This window comes from Macrobrachium nipponense, chromosome 13 (assembly GCF_015104395.2).
Source record: "Macrobrachium nipponense isolate FS-2020 chromosome 13, ASM1510439v2, whole genome shotgun sequence".
In the NCBI taxonomy this organism is placed as follows: domain Eukaryota; kingdom Metazoa; phylum Arthropoda; class Malacostraca; order Decapoda; family Palaemonidae; genus Macrobrachium; species Macrobrachium nipponense.
Genome location: NC_087206.1, coordinates 91,021,571 through 91,042,441, shown reverse-complemented (window position 1 = coordinate 91,042,441; position 20,871 = coordinate 91,021,571). Strand labels below are relative to the sequence as shown.

The 20,871-nt window shown below is 42.8% G+C and overlaps 1 protein-coding gene across 1 annotated transcript in view; it reads left to right on the top strand.

The window, feature by feature from the left end:
* Positions 1–20,871, top strand: part of LOC135225201 (calcium and integrin-binding protein 1-like) — a 111,036-nt gene that overhangs the window by 82,045 nt on the left and 8,120 nt on the right. Inside the window, exon 5 of the mRNA XM_064264510.1 lies at positions 18,459–18,562. Coding sequence (XP_064120580.1) covers positions 18,459–18,562 — 104 coding nt within the window. The remainder of the gene's footprint in view (positions 1–18,458; positions 18,563–20,871) is intronic.

The window sequence follows — 20,871 nt, the reverse complement described above, 5'->3', positions numbered from 1 at the left end:
AGTCGGGGGAGGGTGGGGCAGTCTGCCCACGCTCGCTCCTCATACCCGAGCATGCCTCCCTCTCTCCCCCCAGGCGGAGGGGCCAGGGCCAGACGACGACAGACCCAGACTGGACGCGACCTCTCCGGCTTCTCGGTCCGGCCCGGTGGTGTGATGTGATGGGGGGTACTGGCCTTTCCCCCCATCCGTTGCTTCCTTGTCGCTCCGGTTCGCTCGAGCCTGTATGTCTCCTCGCTCTTCCCGACCTTGCTAGGTCTCCTTTCATGATCGGAGTCCTGGCATCTAGCGGGAATTTGTTTGTCCGCCCAGTAGGGTGGACCGGAACATACAGTGGGTCCATGCTAACCGTACCGTATTGCTGAGTTACTACACTCCGCTACGCACTGGACTTGTTCCGGTTCGTTTGAGTTTAGGTTTAAGAGTTTTAGATTAACTATAAGTTTATCTTAAGTACCTTAAACCTTTTCCCCCCTCCCCATACATGTTTTACCGGATTCTCCGGGATTATAGCCTATTCAGGCGGGGGGGGCAGGGGGGGGTTATGCTCAAATTTTTTCCGAGCCTCGGCATGCAACGGAGTTCTTCTGTCCTTTAGCCTGTAAGTGTTATTCTTTAAGATATCATGTGTCTTCCCACTTTACAGGGCCACCAACTGTGAGCATCGGGATGCTGCGCCGCCACACTTCAGGACCCATGTGGACACGAAGTTTGCCGGTCCCATGCTCCATGCGCGACTCTGCACGGGGGCATCCAGGTCTGGTACCATGAGACGTGTACCATATGTTACGATCTGGGTGAGCCAGCTTTTAGAAGGGGTGAGATCCATCTCCGGTAGCTGCTCCGCTTCTGTTTTAGTGCTTAAGTTTTCATCATCCACTTTAACTTAAGGCATCTAAGTTTAGTTATATTTAAGTTTTAGTTTAAGTGATTCTTAAATCTAACTGCGCCCTCTCTTCCAGGCGCCGGCAGTGAAAGATACCGCACTGGCAACCCTGCGGGCCTGGGTCGGCGGTTTTGGGTAGAACGCCGCTAAGGGTATGCCTTACATCTTGGAGAAGCGGTTGGCGCTGTTAATCTTCCCCGGAGGCAAGGCGACAGGATACGTCGACCCAGTAGAGGCGGCCCCTACTATCGCCTTCATCCAACAACAGCTGGCTGCCTCATTAACTGATCAAGACCAGGATATCTCCACAGACGTCGCGACTTTAGATATTAATGTAGAACCTATGGTAGGTGTAGACGACCTGTTGGTCGAGGTAAGTAGGGTGGACACCCAAGGGTCACCCTTGGGTGTGACTGTTTCTTCTACTCCTGCAACCTCTCCATCCTTCCAAGGGTTTACAGGTGATGAATTATATACTCCTCCTGACGCTTCGGTTAGACCTAAGGTCAAGGGTCAAGCAGTGAAATCCTTGTCTAAGACGTCGTCGTCGTCTAAGAAGTCGACTTCGGCGTCATCCTCCTCACGTAAGTCTCCGGCTGCGAATCCCGGAGCAGACAAGTCTAAAACTTCTAGCTCCGGCTCTAAGTCCCTCGAGGAGTAAATCCTCCAGAGAGAGATCTCGCACCCCGGCAGAGTCACCAGTTCCGTACCCTTGGTTCCGATTCAGAGCCACCCCTCCACCTCCGCAGCAGCTCCGGCCTTGGACTCCAACACTGGCCTGTTGCAACAGGTGGGCGACCTGGTTGGGTCCCTAAAGAGTAGCATGGAGCAAATGATCTCTCGTCTGTCGGATAGGATTACCTCCAGGACTCCATTATAGCCGGACTGAGAGAAGTCCCTCTAGCCTCTCCTTCACTTTCCAATACGAGTGGAACTCAGCTTCCTCCGTATGACTCGCTACCTCCGTTCTCGATGAACAATCCATGGAGAGTAGCGTCATACGCCCCCTTCCAAGACGGTCTTATTTCCATACCGGAATTCGGAACTCGAAGGATAGAGGGACTTCGAGTTCTTCCCGGTAGACCTCCAGCCTCCGTTCATAGGCTACGCTAGGCTTACAGCTTCAGCCATGGTTCGGGATGATAGGGTGCCTAAGGAGACAGTCCTCTATTCACGAGACCAGGCTCAGAGAGAATGGCTCAGATGTTTAGAGGACATGGATTGTTCCAATACCAGGATACAACCTTTCAAGAGTCCCTTTACCATTTTCACAATGGATGAGAGTACCCGCTCCGTTCCTGACAAAGATCGCGAGGTCTACCATCCCAGCGGCCCAGAAGGGGGACCCCATGCTCAACTGAAGGAAGCAGATCCCACATCTCCGTTGCTCCCCTCAGCCGGAGAATTGTGGGAGGACTTGCCAAACACCTTCTCAGCTGGCAAACTCAAACCGGACTGTGCTATGGAGCAGTTTGGTGAAAAGCTACCCAGGCTCCCAGATAACCTTATTCAGGCTGATTTGACGCAAAGTCGCGACTAGCCAGATCAATTAAATTCTATGGCTATGTCCGAGGTAGCAACCATAGCTTATGGCTCAGAACCGCTTTTTAAGCTCATGACCAAAGCACTGACTCAAAACGGTACAGTCGGATATGTTGAGTTGCCACTGCTAGAACGAATTGTCGGAAGCATGTCCTACAAGAGGCAAACCATTCGACATGAACCGAATAGGTTGCTCTCGTCTAACATCTGGGGAGCAGATCTCTTCCCAGAAGCTATGGTGAAGGAAGTTCAGTCGGAGGCTACGAGGCTGAAACCAGAGCCTTAAGGACCGTTGGGGCCTTACAGCTAAGAGGAGACAAGACCTAACACCTAAAGGTAAGGGTCGGGGGAACCTAGGCGCTTCCATCCTTACCAGAAGAAGCAGTCACGCTTTCCTCAGCAAGTTACCAGCGGTTGCCCTTAGTGCAAACAGCCCAACCTTCCTTACCTCTAAGGCTCAATCACAGCCAATTTATGTGATATCCCCTCAACCTCAGCCCTCCACCTCTTACGCCATCTCTCCAGCTTACAATCAAGCCTTCGAGAGTCAAGCTTCACAGAAGTATGACGCTCGGGGTAAGGGAGGCAGAGGTAAGCGTTCCTTTCGTGGGAGAGGATCGGGAGGCCCCTTTAACAGGGGGAAACACTTCAGAGGAGGCGAGGCGGTACAGAACCAATGAAGAACTTCAGGTAGGAGGGAGGCTGTTCCACTTTCGTCACCGGTGGAACTTCAGCGAATGGGCTCAGAGCATAGTGTCAAAAGGCCTGGGTTGGAGCTGGTTGACGAACCCACCTCCATCCAGATCTTTCCGTCAACTTCCTTCAAGGAATTGACAGAGTACGCAGAGGACCTCCTTCAGAAAGGAGCTATAGTAAGAGTCAAGAGATTAAAATTTCAAGGTCGCTTGTTCAGCGTGCCAAAGAAAGGCTCACACAAAAGAAGAGTAATCTTAGACTTGTCCCGCTTAAACTTAGCCATCCGCTGCGACAAGTTCAAGATGCTCACGATCTCACGGTGCGGACCCTACTTCCCCGTGGGGCCGTCACCACCTCTATCGATCTTACAGACGCTTACTATCATATCCCTATTGCAAGACACTTCCGTCCATATCTGGGTTTCAAGATAGGAGACCAGACATTCTCCTTCAAGGGTAGTTCCCTTCGGACTCAACGTGGCACCCAGGGTGTTCACGAAACTAGCGGAAGTGGTAGTGCAACAACTCAGATCACAAGGGATTATGGTAGTAGCGTATCTCGACGATTGGTTGATCTGGGCGCCAACAGTCGAAGAATGCAACAGAGCCACACTGAAAAGTGATTCAGTTCCTGGAATATCTAGGCTTCAAGATAAACAGGACCAAGTCAAGACTCACTCCAGAGTCAGACTTTCAGTGGCCTGGGCATTCAATGGAATCTATCCTCCCATACTCTGTCGATTCCATCAACAAAAGGAAAGAAATAGCGAAGTCCAGTCAAGCAATTTCTAAGTCACAAACTGGCGGTCAAGGAGAGCTCAGGAGAGGATCCTGGGTTCTCATCCAGTTGCATCAGTGACAAACGTCTTAATGAAAGCCAAACTGAAAGGACCTAACCAGAATCTGGCGCTCACGAGCAAATGTCAGGTCCAGGGACAAACTATCCTCAGTCCCTCTGATTCTAAAGAATCGACTTCAGCCGTGGGCGAAAGTCAAGAATTTGTCAGTGTCAGTACCCCTTCAGTTCCCTCCACCAGGGATTACCATCCACACAGACGCGTCCTTAAGCGGTTGGGGAGGGTATTCCCAGGTCCAAAAGGTTCAAGGAACTTGGTCACCTCAGTTCAGTCAGTTCCATATAAACGTACTGGAGGCAATGGCAGTGTTCTTGACTCTAAAAAGGTTGCGCCCACCAAAGTACTCCCACATAAAGCTAGTTCTGGACAGCGCAGTGGTAGTACATTGTATAAACAGAGGAGGCTCCAAGTCACGTCATCTAAATCATGTCATGGTAGCCATCTTCTCCCTGGCAGACAAGTTCAGTGGCATCTCTCCTCCACTCACATAGCTGGAGTGAGAAACGTCATAGCAGACGCGTTATCCCGATCAGTACCCCTAGAGTCGGAATGGTCTTGGTGGAACAGTTCGTTCCAATGGATCCTTCAAAGAGTCCCAGGGCTACAGGTTGGACCTCTTCGCATCCCAAGCGAATCACAAGCTCCCCTGTTACGTAGCCCCCAACCTGGACCCTCTGGCCTATGCCACGGACGCCCTGGCTCTGGACTGGAACAACTGGAAGAAGATTTATGTCTTTCCTCCAGTGAATCTTCTCATGAAAGTGTTAAACAAACTCAGGACGTTCAAGGGTCAAGTGGCTCTAGTAGCCCAGACTGGCGAAGAGCAATGGTATCTAATTCTGGAACTGGGCCTTCGTCCTCTTCGGATCCCCAATCCCAGGCTCTCCCAGTCAGTACAAACGAAGACTGTGTTCGCTTCCTCAGGGATTCTCAAAACCCTAACTTTATGGATTCATGAAGTTTGCGGCAAAAAGAGATGCGAATATTGACCCTCAGAATATTCTCTTCTTGGAATCCGATAAAAGGGATTCAACTTTGAGACAGTATGATGCTGCTGTCAAAAAGTTAGCAATCTTCCTGAGAGAATCTGATATTAGAATCATGACAGTTAATTCAGCGATATCCTTTTTCAGATCCTTATTTGAAAAAGGTTTAGCAGCTAGCACGATTACGACAAACAAGTCAGCCTTGAAAAAGATATTTCAATTTGGGTTCAACAATAGACTTGACGGATTCCTACTTCTCGTCTATTCCTAAGGCATGTGCTAGACTTAGACCTTATTCTGTAAGGCCTACGTCAGTTTCATGGTTCTTAAACGATGTTCTAAAACTGGCTTCAGAAACCGATAATGACACATGCTCGTTTATAATGCTCTTAAGGAAGACCCTGTTTTATTAAGCTTAGCTTCAGGAGCAAGAATTTCAGAAACTGTCGGCTTTATCCAGAGATCCGGATCATATTCAATCCCATTCCCACAGGGGAAGTACTACTTTCTCGGAACGTAGCTTTTTAGCAAAGAATGAAGATCCTTTGATGAGGTGGGAACCTTGGAAGGTACTACCCCTTCCACAAGATGTATCTCTTTGCCCAGTTACAACCTTACGAGCCTTTCTGTCCAGGACCTCCTCATCCTCTTCGGGTCCCCTCTTTAGGAGGGAAAAAAGGTGGAACTTTATCCATTAAAGGCATCAGGCAACAAATCCTGTACTTTATTAAGCAAGCCAATCCTGACTCTTTCCCGAAAGCACATGATGTCAGGGCAGTAGCCACCTCAATTAATTATTTCCAACACATGAACTTCGATGAGTTGAAAAAAGTATACCGGATGGAAATCGCCGACAGTGTTCAAACGCCATTACCTTAAGTCCTTGGAAGCTCTGAAATTTTCAGCAGTAGCAGCGGGAAACATAGTTTCCCCTGATTCTAGTTAATTTATAGTAGAAGATTCAGTCCTCCTTTCTACCTGCTTCACCAACAGTTCGTCTCTATTCCTACCGTGTTCATTTACATTCACCTGGTGTCTTAGCTGCTTTGATGATGATGTAGTGGGTGCCCCTTATTTTTTGCTAGGGACACTCACAGATGTTTATGGATTTGATCTCATGGATGTTACCCCCTTATTTTTATGCTAGGGGATACATCTCATTTATAATGATTACGGGTTTTGTATATTAAGTCATATGCATTCCTTACATATTATCATGGTTGTTTAATTTGCTCATTTTTAATTGCTGTTATATATTTTGATACATGCCTTTACACAGATACTATTTTGTTACATGTAAGCCAATTTACCTCTGTACATATGTAATTACCTTATGATAAGAAACATGTTAGAATTAAGGGTTAATTTAAGCATATTTCTATTTTGTATCACTGTGTATTTGTATCTTTTTAGCAATTATATCTTTTTTTATATTTACTTTATTTTTTATTTGAGACCTATTCTGTTTTTATTTTATTTCTTTGTTACAATCTTGTGCTATTTCTCTGGTACGATTTCGCGCAGCGACACGAGCTGAGCCCAGAAAAGGGATTTGACGTAAGGAAAAATCTATTTCTGGGCGATTGGCTCGTGTCGCCAGCGAAATCCCACCCTACCATCCCTTCGCCCAAGATTGTTCTGCTAACTTCAGGATGGCACTAGAGGCGCAGCAGTCGGCAGCATGGGATGGAGTAGTAGTAGTACGAGCTGCTCACTCTGTGGGTCGGCTCTCCTCATGGAGGGTTTTTGTTGTGAGATTTCTATTGGTATTGGCTCGTGGTAGTGGTCTCACTCGCCTAGTGTTCATACCGACACCTCCGGACGGTGAGCGAGTCAGTTATACTGACCTTTTTCTTTATTTTATTTATTCTCTGGTATGTGTTAGTACATTTACCCTAGAAATAATAGATTAAAGGATATTTCGCTGGCGACACGAGCCAATCGCCAGAAATAGATTTTCCTTACGTCAAAATCCCTTCTATATTAAACCATTCGTATATAATAAATATAATCCAAAATTCCAAAAAATGGTAATATCTGAGAAAATATCATCATGGAAAAATGATGTATTAAGCTTGTCAACAAATACATCTATGAAAGGTATTTGGCAAAAAGTAAGGAAAATTAATGGAACATATATGACACCCAAGAATTGCAATAAACCAAAATGGGAAATTATATCATGAACCATATGAAATATCAAATATAATAGGGAGACGCTGAAAACATAAGTGCCTACTCCAATCTAAATGAACATTTTCAAAATATAAGAACACAAGGAAAAGACACTACATACTCAATTTTGAAACATATTGAAGATCTGGAGTATAATTATGCATTTAATATGGATGAATTAAATAATGCTCTAAATTCATGTCATCCATCGCCCCGAGGCCATGATAAAATATCCTTTGAAATTATACAAAGATTAGTCCCCATTGCCAAATCTTATTTATTAAAATTCTATAACACCATCTGAATGAAACATGTTTTTCCAGATAGTAAATGGAAACATGCTATCCCAATAAACAAACCGGGGCAAGAATTTATCGGAAAAAATTAACACTGGACACATTTTTTGATATAGATAAAGCATATGATACAACATGGAGACACACTATCATGCAAAAACTTCACTCCAAAGCAGTGGTTTTCAACCTTTTTCTCCCCATGTTCCCTTGTGTATATTGGAAAGAGTTCTGTGACTATACAATGAATCACTACTTTTCCATCCTGTGACTATACAATGAATCACTACTTATCCATCCTAACATAACCAGTAATATAGTAAGTAAACATAAACATTTCTATTGAAAATTATAAAAAAAAAATATAACTTTAACTGTGTGCAGTATAAAAGGCATGCCTAGGGAATGAACTAAAAAAACAAAACACGACATCTGTTGCCAAGGGATTTAATGAGATGGCTGAAACTGCTTTTCAGTCAGCCGAGGAGCAGTTTTAGCTAAGCTACATTGAAGGTCGGCTTCCACATTCAGCTGAGATCTTAATTTTTATTATACAACCAGTAAGCTAGAAAATCCAGTTTCACACAAATATGTTGATGGGAAAAGTAACAGAGTGCAGAGGGGTTCCTGCTTATTTCACACCAGAACCTGAATAAAGATATTTCTCTTCATAGAGATCACGAGCACTAGAGTCATTCACAAAGTCAATAAACTCTTCCTGAATGGCATCATTAACAGATGCAATATCTGTATGGAAAAGGTCTCTGCTTAACTTTTAAAATTACTTCAGACACATCTGGGAAGTATCTTTTGAATTTGTTTTGCAATACTCAGACAAGTCAGCGGATGGTCAGTCACACAGTCTGAAGCACATATGGGCCCATACTCCCTAATGACCAGTGGGCAAGAGCGTACCCCCTGGCAGACCCCTTGCGTACCCCAGGTTGAAAACCCCTACTGTAAAGGAATAAGAGGTCATTATAATTTTCTCATAAATAGAACTTTCCAAATTAGAGTAGAAAATTAATATTCAAATATTAATAAATTAGAAGAAGGAATCCCTCAAGGCAGTGTCCAAAGCTGTACTCTATTTACTTTAGCAATCAATGGCATCAAAATAAATTTACCAAAAGGAGTTAAAAACAGCATGTATGTTGATGACTTTACCATATACTATACAAGTAGCACGCTAAGACATGCCCAAAGAATCCTCAATACACAGCCGTCACAAATATTACCAACTGGGTAAATTCAGTAGGATTCCAATTTTCAGTAAATAAAACAAATGCAATTATCATCTATAAAGACAAATGATGGTTAAAACACCAAACAATTAAGTTATATCTTTGTAATACTAAAAAGGGATTTTGACGTAGGAAAAATCTATTTCTGGGCTCAGCCGTGTCGCTCCCGTGTAATATGTCTGCTTTAGCACTATTTCTAGTAAAATATTGCTATAATACCAGAGAACTGCTAAATTGGACATGTCAGAAGCTTCTGACTCGCTCACCTATATAAAAGGTGTCGGTATAAAACTGGGGCGAGTGTTAAACACTACCACAGCAACCCCTCCAATTAGCCTTTTCGTACCTAAGAATGGTGTTCAATCAACACCTGAACTGGAAAGCACACCTCAAATATATTAAAGCAAAAGACTTAAAATTAAAAGCCTTTGCCATATTGAAAAAGACTATTGCATACCAAGTGGCGAACTGGACATAACACCATGCTAATGTTATACAAAGCAACTGGTATAATCTATATTGGATTAGTATTGTTGCCCAATATATTCATCCAACTCAGAAACAACATTAAAGGTACTACATGTATTACACCATGCAGGAATACGATTGTGTATGGCAGCATTTCGATCATCCCCAAATTAACTCCCGGTTAGCAGAAGCAGGTACGTATAATACCCCTGAAACATCACTGCAACATCACTGCAACTATATAACTATGCATAGGGGCCTTTCCCTTCAAGCAGGAACATCTCCTGCTGCTATTAGTACAGTAGTACCTCGAGATACGAAATAAATCCGTTCTGAAGTGCCTTTCGTATCATGAGGTTTTCGTATCTTGGACCACATTTTACATGTAAAATGGCTAATCCGTTCCAAGCCCTCCAAAAACACCCCAGTAAATTTCATTATAAAGCTAAATTGACCTATAAACAATGAAATACTACAACAATTTGGACCATTCAATGCCTAAATTAATAACAAAATGCAAAATAACCTGTAAATAAAGTGTATATTAGTGTACATGGTAACAAGAAATATACTGTACATAAAATGTGGAAGCTTACCTTTCGAGTGAGGCTATCTCCGAAAGTGTCAGCAGAGGAGGAGGAGGAGGACAAACGGCAGATAACGTACATACGTACGTACACTTAACTTTACGAAAACACATAAAAAATTTAAGGAAAACTATAAAACTAAAATTTACGAAACACATTAACAAAACTGTAACACTTTACAAAAAACTAAGAATTAAAATTTTTTTTTTCATCACCACTTTCAACGTTCTGTTTATCACTTGGTTCTTCCTTTTTGCTTTCAACTTTCTTTTTTTCATTACTTGGTTCTTCCTATTTGCTTTCAACTTTCTGTTTTTTATCACTTGGTTCTTACTCCTGCTAAGGCTGAAGGCCTCTTTAAAAAATAACGATCCAAGGAAGATTGCTTCTGCCTACTTTTCACAATGTTCCTGAAACAACTCAGGCAAACGTCATCAAACTGCGCAAGCATACGACCTGTGTGAGCCTTTTCGGGGTGTCTTTTTTCGATAAACGATTGCAATTTATGAAAAGCGGCTAGAACATCCTTAATTTCTGCCGTTGTCATAGGGTCCTCCTCCTCTTCCTCGCCGCTGCTAGAGAACTCCTCTTGAACGACGTTATGTTACATGGCCTCCAACTCCTCTCGAGGTTTGTCGAGAATCTCGAGCTTCTTAGAGAGAAAGAACAGCTCAGCGAGGGATTTCCTGAGCCTTTTAGGACCCTGTCCTCATTGGAAAAGTTTCTTCTCGCTAGGGAGACTTCACCTTCGCCCTCTTCAGTTTTTCCTCAAAGAGGTGTGGAGTTGGAAGACGGGTCAACTCTCGGACATCTTCCAACTTCCACAAGAAGTAAAAGATCATCTGAAGTGTGGATCCCTCCGCTTCAAAAGAACGAAGGCGTATCGCTTGCTCTGCAGAACCCAGACCAAGTGTTATTTACCGACGCTTCGGAGTCGGGATGGGGAGCGACGCTAGGAGCAAGGGAGGTGTCAGGCACCTGGACAAAGGAACAGGTGTCCTGGCACATCAATTGCAAGGAACTTGTGGCCATACACCTAGCCTTAAAGTTCTTCGAAGAGATAGTCAGAGACGGGGTGATACAGATAAACTCGGACAACACCACGGCTCTGGCTTACATACGCAAACAAGGAGGCACGCACTCTTTCTCCGCTCCTATCAGTTGACAAGACACCTGTTAAACCTGGACGAAGAAAGAGGCATCCAAACTCTCTCACACGGTGTTCAAGGGATCAAGAATGTGAGAGCGGACAGACTGAGCTGGGAGGAATCAGGTCCTTCCCACAGAATGGACTCTTCACGAAGAAGTGTGTCGAAGTCTTTGGTCCCTGTGGGGGAGACCTCACATAGACCTGTTGCGACGTTCCTCTCCAAAAGAATAGAGATCTTTTGCTCTCTAGTGGAAGATCCGAGAGCCTTCGCCATAGACGCGTTTCTCATGGATTGGTCAGGTGTGGACGCATACGCCTTTCCCCCGTTCAAAATCCTGGGGGAAGTGCTCAGGAAGTTCGTAGCTTCGAAGAGCACGAAGTTGACACTCATAGCCCCATTTTGGCCAGCCCAGGAATGTTAACGGAGGTACTGGGGGATAGTGGGACTCCAGATCGGCTTCCAAACAGACACGATCTACTCAGACAACCCCACTTCGAGAGGTTTCATCACAACCTCCCAGGTCTCGCTCTGACTGCCTTTCGACTATCGAAAGACTTGTCAGAGCGAGAGGCTTTTCTCGCAAGGCTGGCGGGCTCTATCGCTAGAGCCCGCAGAGCTTCGACGAGAAGAGTATACCAGTCGAAGTGGGAAGTCTTTAGGAGGTGGTGTAAGGGTCAGAAGCTGTCCTCCTCCAGTACCTCTATAGTGAATATTGCCGATTTCCTCCTCTTTCTGAGAGAGGAATCACACCTATCTGTCTCGACAATAAAAGGATACCGAAGCATGCTGTCTTCAGTATTCAGGAATCGAGGCCTGGGACATTGCTAATGACAAAGATCTACACGATCTAATTAGATCTTTGAGACTTCGAAAGCAGCTACTCCTAGAACACCTAGTTGGAATCTAGACGTGGTCCTGAAATTCCTTTCATCGGATAAATTCGAGCCTTACATCTGGCGTCCTTCCGCGACGTCACTAGGAAATGCTTGTTCCTGGTGGCTCTCGCTACAGCCAAGAGGACGAGCGAATTACACGCTCTGGATTCCACGGTGGGGTTCAAAGGAGATGCTGCTATCTGTTCTTTCCAGACAATGTTTTTCTGGCAAGAACGAAAACCCATCAAAACCTTGGCCCAGAAGTTTTGAGGTAAAAGGCCTATCTAACCTGGTAGGCAGAGAGATAGAGAGATCTCTCTGTCCAGTGAGAGCTCTTAAATACTATTTAGAGAGGAAGAGACAGATGGGAGCTTGTCAACAAGGTCTTTGGTGTGCGGTGAAGAACCCCAAAAGACTCATGTCCAAGAACGCTTTGGCTTTCTTTGTGAGAAGCGTTATTACGGACGCTCACAAGAACTGCTCGGAGGAATCCTTCGGTCTTCTAAAGGTCAAGACTCATGAAGTGAGGGCAGTAGCAACGTCTTTGGCGTTCCAAAAGAATATGTCTCTAAAGAATATCATTGAGACTACATATTGGAGGTGCAATTCAGTGTTTGCATCTCATTATCTGAAGGATGTGAGAGTGACCTATGAGAAGTGCTTCTCGCTAGGTCCTTTTGTATCAGCAGATACAGTACTGGGTCTTGGAGCAAAGACTGATCCTTAATTTTGTGTTTTTAGCGTACATAAACCCTCTTGTCAGATATGTGCTTGGTTTTCTATTAGCAAGCTCACTACTGTCGCACGGGAGCAGTGTACATGATCGCGTAGGGGATCCAGGGGTATGTATGAATAGTAGGGGAGTACAAAAATTTTTTTTTTTTTTATATTTTGTAATGAAAGTGTAATTATGTTTCGAGTTTTTGGTTGTTTGTAAGGAGTTCGTGGATAACTCCTTACAATCTTAGAACTAACATGGATGTTAGGATCAGGTGATCGGGATCGGTTTTGTGACTCTTGAACAAGGTGTATTGTCATGTTAGTGGAATATCACCCAATGACCAAAAGGCCTTTAGGCTCTGCCGAGTAAGTGGATAAGACCCCATTGGCAGACCCACAAGAACTCTTAGCCATAGATCAATATCTCGCTGAGGCTCTTGAGGCTAAGCAGACTCCAAGGCAGTAGCCGCGAAGTCTTCAGCCTAATAAGGTAGGAACAAGGTTTATAAATACCTACAACATATGTTGTTTACCTGTCTATTTCAGTTGTTAGCTGTCTCTTACCCCACAATGGGTGCTATCAGCTAAGTATATCTGGCAGGGAAGTTGAATGTATAAAAATGATATTGTCATGTTACAATAAAGTTTTATACATACTTACCTGACAGATATATACGATTAATGGCCCACCCAGCCTCCCCGCAGGAGACAGGTGGAAGAGAAGAATTCTGATTAGAAAACGGGGATGGTTCCTAGTCCTGCCACCCAGGGCAGGGCGGTAGATCACCTGACCTACCTGTAGCGTGTGCCGCGAAATTTGAAATTCTGTCGGAGACGACGGAGTCTATAGCTAAGTATATATCTGTCAGGTAAGTATGTATAAAACTTTATTGTAACATGACAATATCATTTTCTTAAATGCTTCGGCCACTTTCGTGTCCGAGCTGGCAGCCTCCCCATGACGCACCACCGAATGGATGCCAGTCCGTTTACGGAATTTCTCGAACCAGCCATGCGAAGCCTTGAACTCTGGGGTTGGCATTGAAGTCCCTTCCGCTCCGTCGTCTTCCGCCTGCGGAATCAAATCGCCGAAAATAGCACTGGCCTTGTGGGCGATTGCTGTCTCCGTTACCGTATCGCCAGCGATTTCTTTGTCTTTTATCCAGACGAGGAGCAGCCGTTCCATCTCGTTGTGCACGTGGGTCCTCTTGCTGGACAAAATAGTGATGCCCTTCGACGGTGTAGCTGCTTTGATGGCATCCTTCTGTTTAAGGATGATGCTTATTGTCGACGGATTACGGCCGTATTCCTTTGCGATCACACTCAATCGCATACCAGCTTCGTACTTCTTGATGATCTCCATCTTTGTCTCCAAAGAGAGCATGCGCTTCTTTCCATGAATTTCAACTTTCTTGGGACCCATGACTATGTTATCTTGTACATAATTTACGTATAAGTTACACAATAAAGTTTTCGCACAACACGATAATAGTACTGCAACGAAATCACTAACGAATTTACGTTACTAAACGAAATCGTTGGACCGAACGAATGCCGCGTGCGTACGATAAAGATGTTGGTACGAAGAGGCCGAGATAGGCACGCCACCACGTACGTATAAGATGCATGATGGGAGGGATGCTGTCCAATAGGGAAAGAAGGATCTCATGGCGGGTGACTAGCATCACGGAACCAACTGGGAGATCAGGAGGATGGTGGCAAGTCTACTAGTACTAAGATGGCGGCGCGCGGCGCGAGTTTCAAAATTGTTATCCGGCCGAATCTCGGACTTTCAGAAACCTTTCGTATCTTGAAAACTTTTTGTATGTAGAGCCGTTAAATTTTTCGCATTGGCTTTCGTATCTCGAGTTTTTTGTAAGTTGAGCCTTTCGTATCTCGAGGTACCACTGTACCTGGTTTCTGAATTATAACCATAATGCTAGCTCTTTCTCAGAAAGAACCAAATATTTAATGAAGTCACATATTATCTATCCAACGATAGAACTCCCACCTGTTTATGTTAACTACTTGTTTAGTTGTTTGTGTACATACGTTATCTGAAAACAACTTAACTACTCTACTGTAAATATCCAATCTATTGTAACATTACTCGTATGATATTTATCTTTTGTTTACTTAACTATAAAACTCTAAATAAGTTAGTCAGTGTATATAGAAATTCTAAAGGAATAGGAATAAAGCACAGCACACAGTTTCTGGAGTTTTATATTTCTACCAAAGGAAATCAACATGGTGGCAGCGGTTATTTTAAAGAATCCAAAAGAAAAAAAAAGAAGAAAGAAGACTATTGCTACAAAACGTGTTTTCCTGAGAAAATGGCTGAATCTGTGTTTCGTTTGCCTCCACCACTAGACCCCTTGGATGATAATCTTGCTGATACTTTCAAAAAATGGAGGAGACAAGTGGACATCTATATGACAGCAAGCGGAGCTAGTTCTAAACCCAAGAAAACGAAGGTTGCAATTATACTCCATTGCGCAGGACCACAAATGGTAGAAATATTTGACCAGTTTAATTTTGAAACAGAGGAGCAGAAAGATAATCCTGATGATGTAATTAGGAGATTAGAAGAGTATTGTTGTCCTCGTACCAGTGAAGTGTTACAGTCCTTCAGGTTTTGGAAAATTGCATACAAACAGCCATTTAATTCATTTTTGATAGAACTCAAGGTTCAGGCCGATAAATAATTTTCAAGAAAAAGAGCGAATGATAAGGGATAAAACATTGTGTTTTCAGTGACAGGAAACTACAGGAGCTGCTACTTCGGAAAGAACTTAAATTTAGAAAATCTGTCGAGATATGTTTGGCTTATGAAGCAACCGTTAATTGTGCTAAAGAGATGTGCGAAGTTGGTTCTGAGAATGTTAATAAGGTGAACAATTGGAGAACCAAAACTACAGATGGTTCCTTCAATAAGGATTTTACGGACTCATTGGACAGGTATGCCGTGAAGTGTCGATTTTTGTGGGTATAAGCATGAATTTGAAAAATCAAAATGCCCAGCATGGGGAAAAGTCTGTGAAGCATGTAAAGGAAGAAACCATTTTAAGGCTGTGTGTAAGAAAACAGTTAAAATTGTTAAAGAGAAGAACAAAGAGGCAGATGAAGACTACGATCATTACATGTGGATGGCACCGGTTGCAATGAAAAATTCAAATAGATTAACTGCATTACTAATTGTAAACGATACCGAGGTAAGATTTCATTTGGATACGGGTGCTGACGTGAATGCAATATGTCAAAGGTATGTCAAAAGGGATCAAGTGCGACCAACGTCTGTGAAACTCGCCATGTGGAATAAATCCAAGCTTTCGCCCATTGGCGAGACGACATTGAATGTGAAGAACCCCAAAAATGATGAAATTAGAAGTGTAACCTTCATTGTGGTTTCAAATGACCTAATGTGTTTACTTGGGTCAAAGACATGTCAAGATATGGGATTCGTATTTGTCAATGGTAAAGCATTTGTATCAAAAATTGACATAGACCATGAGATGAGCGACCTTGATCGCAAAGACAAAATTCCGGAAGTATTAAAGCCTTACTTCGATTTTAGAGATTCCATGAGTTACCAAGACGGCATCATTCTTAAGGGAACTCGTATACTGATTCCTAGTAAACTACGAAATTCCATCAAAACGAAACTTCATGTAGCTCATCTTGGTTACGATAGCATGATGCGACGAGCAAGAGATGCAATATTCTGGCCAGGGATGTCGAAAGAAATAAAGCAAATGGTCAATTCATGTGACATTTGCCAGCAGTATAAACCTCGAAACCAGAAGGAATCGTTGATGGATGTTGATGACGGAGGCAGACCCTGGAATAAAATTGGATTAGATTTGTTTTGAGATTGTTGGAAGAAATTATCTAGTCATTGTTGATTATTATTCCTCATTCACTGAAGTAGAGTTTGTTTTCTAACGTCAACAACTTCAATCATGTGATAGCGATAATCAAGAAGATGTTTGCTAGATACGGTATTCCTACCCAATTAGTGTCCGATGGAGGACCAACAATTCAGCTCGTTTCAGTTTAAAGTTTTTGTTAAAGAGTGGGGTATAGAGCACAGGATGTCATCTCCGGGACATCCTCAAGGAAATGGGAAGGCTGAAGCGGCAGTTAAAATAGTAAAAATATGAGAAGAAGACGCATTCAGATGGTAAAGATCAATATTTATTTGGCGTTACTAGAGCTGAGAAATACACCAGTCAAGACTCTAACTTAAGTCCAGCTCAGATGATGTTTGGACGTAAATTACGATCGATAATTCCTGAAATTATGAACAATGACAATCCAGTTTCTCAAAAAAGGGAAACCCGGAGAGAATCCATAAAGAAATATTACGATAAAACTGCAAGAGATATGACGCCATTAAACGAGGGCAACCTGTATATTATCAAAATCCAGACAAGAAAGGGTTGCGGGAAAAAGGGCTCATTAGCCATGCACAAGGAAACCGATCCTATATAATTGAAGGAAAAGAAGGAGGAATTTATAGAAGAAATAGAATTCATATCCGTCCAACTCCACAGGATTCATCGGCAATACCAGAAATGGAAGAAACTAGTAAATTGAGGGAAACCAGCGTTAATGATGAACAAACAAGCTATCATCCTATTTGCGACATGCCTAAATTGCCAAGAAGATCAGCTCGTCTGCAAGAAAAGATGAAGGGCGAATAATTTATTGTTTTTATATTTTAATGTTTACAATGTATCCTACTGTTCCTTATTTTTTTATGTTGTATCAATTTGTTAGTTTCTTATTTTTGTCAAAACCCAAAGAAAGGGGGATGTTTATGTTAACTACTTGTTTAGTTGTTTGTGTACATACGTTATCTGAAAACAACTTAACTACTCTACCGTAAATATCCAATCTATTGTAACATTACTCGTATGATATTTATCTTTTGTTTACTTAACTATAAAACTCTAAATAAGTTAGTCAGTGTATATAGAAATTCTAAAGGAATAGGAATAAAGCACAGCACACAGTTTCTGGAGTTTTATATTTCTACCAAAGGAAATCAACACCACCATCCTGGACTTTGAAAGAAATAAAAATATGTATGTACTGCTCTGTCATATCTGCTAAAAAGATATGACAAATACAGAGATGTATTGCTAACATGCATTGGAAGACATCAAAAGAAAAGGAGATCATCTTTTGATTTATTCAGATGGATCAAAAATCAACACTGGAGCTTCAGCATCCTAAAAAAATAAATTAATCAAAATAAATCTACCCCCGATATCATCAGTATATACTACAGAACTGACTCATACAAATAGCACTAGGCATAATATCTGAGAGGAGAGCACATGTGGGAATTGAAGAAAGCAAAATAGAAGATACAGCTGCGTAATTAACTTGCACTATTCCATCAATAATGACACATGCCCCAGTATCAGACTGGGTAACATCTATTAAGCCTTTAATATATCAAGACGCAAACAGATTGGGCATCAGTGCCAACTACAAATAAACTGAGAAATATAAAAACTGAAGTACAATCATGGACGTCATCGTCTCAAAAAGGAAGAGCTAAAAAAAATTAGATTAACAAGACTGCGCATAGGCCATACTAGATTTTCACATGGTCATTTAATGTCAAATGCACATTCAGACCCAACGAAACGTAATACATGTCGAACACCAATGATTGTCCAACACTTATTAGTTGATTGCCTTATTTGGAACCAACAAAGGCATTCATTTTCAAAACCCAACATTAAAAGGCATTCCTGCTGAAGGCAAAGATTTCTTATTTTTAATAAGATCATCATGTTCCTAAAAAAAATCTGTTTTCTAAATAAAGGAAAATATTAATTTTTTTCAGGAAGATTAATTCCTGAAAACCAGTATGACAATATTGAAATAATATGGCTAATATTCATGAAAAATAAAGAAGGCTTAAATTTGGAATTATGAATAAGAATCTATTCTCATTTCTAACAGGCCTTGGTGACAAGAGTTTTAGAAGAAGCTGATCTTGATGATGATGGTATGCTGTCATTTGCTGAATTTGAACATGTAATCTCTAAGTCTCCTGACTTTGCAAAGTAAGCTTTGATGTTGTTTTTATGTTTTATATCAATTTTTTCTAATCTTGCATTCCTTTTATTACTTTTTAGCAGCAATCTAAATTTATTGTAATAATGCTTTGACATATACAGTTAATTTCCTACCAGAATATATTTTCATTTTGGGGTGCATATGTTTAAACTCTTCAAAACTTTTTGGTGAGCAATATTTCCAACATTAATTAAAATCCAGCTACGTAGTTGCTTGTCTTATTGTCATCTTTATGCATTTGTACATTTCACATCTTTCTTACTTTTCTTGCTCGTCATAATCCACTTTGTTATCCTGGTACTTAACTCTCTTCTCTTCACTGTTGAAATTCTGATTTCACTTCAGTTGAAATTTGGACTTTATTACTACCAAACATTTTTCTTTGTCTTTTTCATGTGCATTTTAGCTGCTTTCCTCTTCTCTTTATACATCCCTGTCCTCTGCTAGTGTTTGAAGGCTGTCCTTATTTTTTTTTCAGTTTCCCCTTTGCACATCTTAATTTCACCACAATGTCATTTTATATAATATACATTTACCTGCTCTCTTGTGTTACATATCATAATATCATACTTTCTGGGCTCAGCTCGTGTCGCTGCGCGAAATATCCTTTAATCTATTATTTCTAGGGTAAATGTACTAACACATACCAGAGAATAAATAAATAAAGAAAAAAGGTCAGTATAACTGACTCGCTCACCCTCCAAGAGGGTGTCGGTATGAACACTATGGCGAGTGAGACCACTACCACGAGCCAAATGCCAATAGAATTCTCCCACTACAAAATCCCTCCAAGAGGAGAGCCGACCCACAGAGTGGGCAGCAACTACTACTACTACTCCATCCCATGCTGCCGACTGCTGCGCCTCTGGTGGCCATCCTTTTAAGTTAGCGCACACGATTCACACGTGCCCTTTTTTACTCGGTGTTTTTTGTGCCCTTTTCTTTGGATTTATTTACCATGGAGCGTGCAGCCATCGCAGCAGCTAAGTTAAGTACTCAGTGTTTATTGCTATTTGGTTTTTTCCGCCCTGAGCCCGTATTTGCCGTTTTTTAGGTATAAATACAAATCTAGAGTCGAAGCATGCAGCAGGTTGCCTCGTGGTGGGTTCGTTCTTGGTCGCCCATACCCAGAACATCCCCTTACTTAAGTACGCTCTTTTTCTATTATCCGCTTTGTTTAGGGTACGGTCTACACGGTTTTGTCATGCATGCATGTCTTTTACCTTATGTAGGCTCCTTCCATCCAGACCCTAGCCACGGCTCTTAGTATCGGCCTCGGCTAGCTTTGAGTGGTAGACTTGCCTTCGGGTTAGTCGTACACTCCTGGATTTTTTCTCCTACTATGTTGTTTTCTTTCTTTCATTATTATTCATTTGATTTATTTATATGTTATTTGTTTAGATTAGTTAGGCGTCTGGCTTGCTTAGCCTAGGTTATGGCCCATAGGGCCTATATGCTACCGCTCTTCAGTTCGGTTGCTTCCCGATAGCATCTCTCTGATCAGTTGGTTATGTTTCTAGGCTTAGTTGTCTATTGTTTTGTTCTTACCGCCCCGTGGTCACTACGTGATTACCACGAGGCAAGCCAGACGCCTGTCCAGTCACCTTCCCCCCCTCCCGCTCTCTATAGAGTCGGGGGGTGGGTCGGTCTGCCCATGCTCGCTCCGCATACCCGAGCCTGCCTCCCTTTCTCCCCCCAGACGGAGGGAGTAGAGGGACGGGACAGACCCAGACTGGACTCGACCTCTCCGGCTTCTCGGTCCGGCCGGATGGTAAGATGGGGGGGGGGACTGGCCTTTCCCCCCTCCGTTGCTACCCCGTCGCTCCGTTACTAGCCCGAGTCTGTATGTCCTCTCGCTCTTTCCCACCTTACTAGGGCTCCTTTACCACCGGAGACCTGGCATCCAGTGGAAAGGTGCTAGTCCACCCAGCAGGGTGGACCGGAGCATACAGTTGGTCCCTTCTAACCACTCGTCTCGCTGAGTTACAACACTCCGCCACGCACGGGACTTAGTCCGGTACGTTCGAGTTTTTAGGTTTAAGATCTTTTATGTTAAACTAGTAAGTTTATCTTAAGTACCTTAAACCACCCCCCCCCTCCCTTACCTGTCTCACCGGATCTCTCCGGGGTTATAGCCTATTCAGGCGATAAGGGAGGGGTTATGCCCAAATTTTTTCCGAGCTCCGGCATGCATCGGAGTTCTTCTGTCCTTTAGCCTGTAAGTGATAGTCTTTAAGATACTCATGTGTCTTTTCACTTACAGACCACCACTGTGAGCATCCGGGATGCGCCGCCA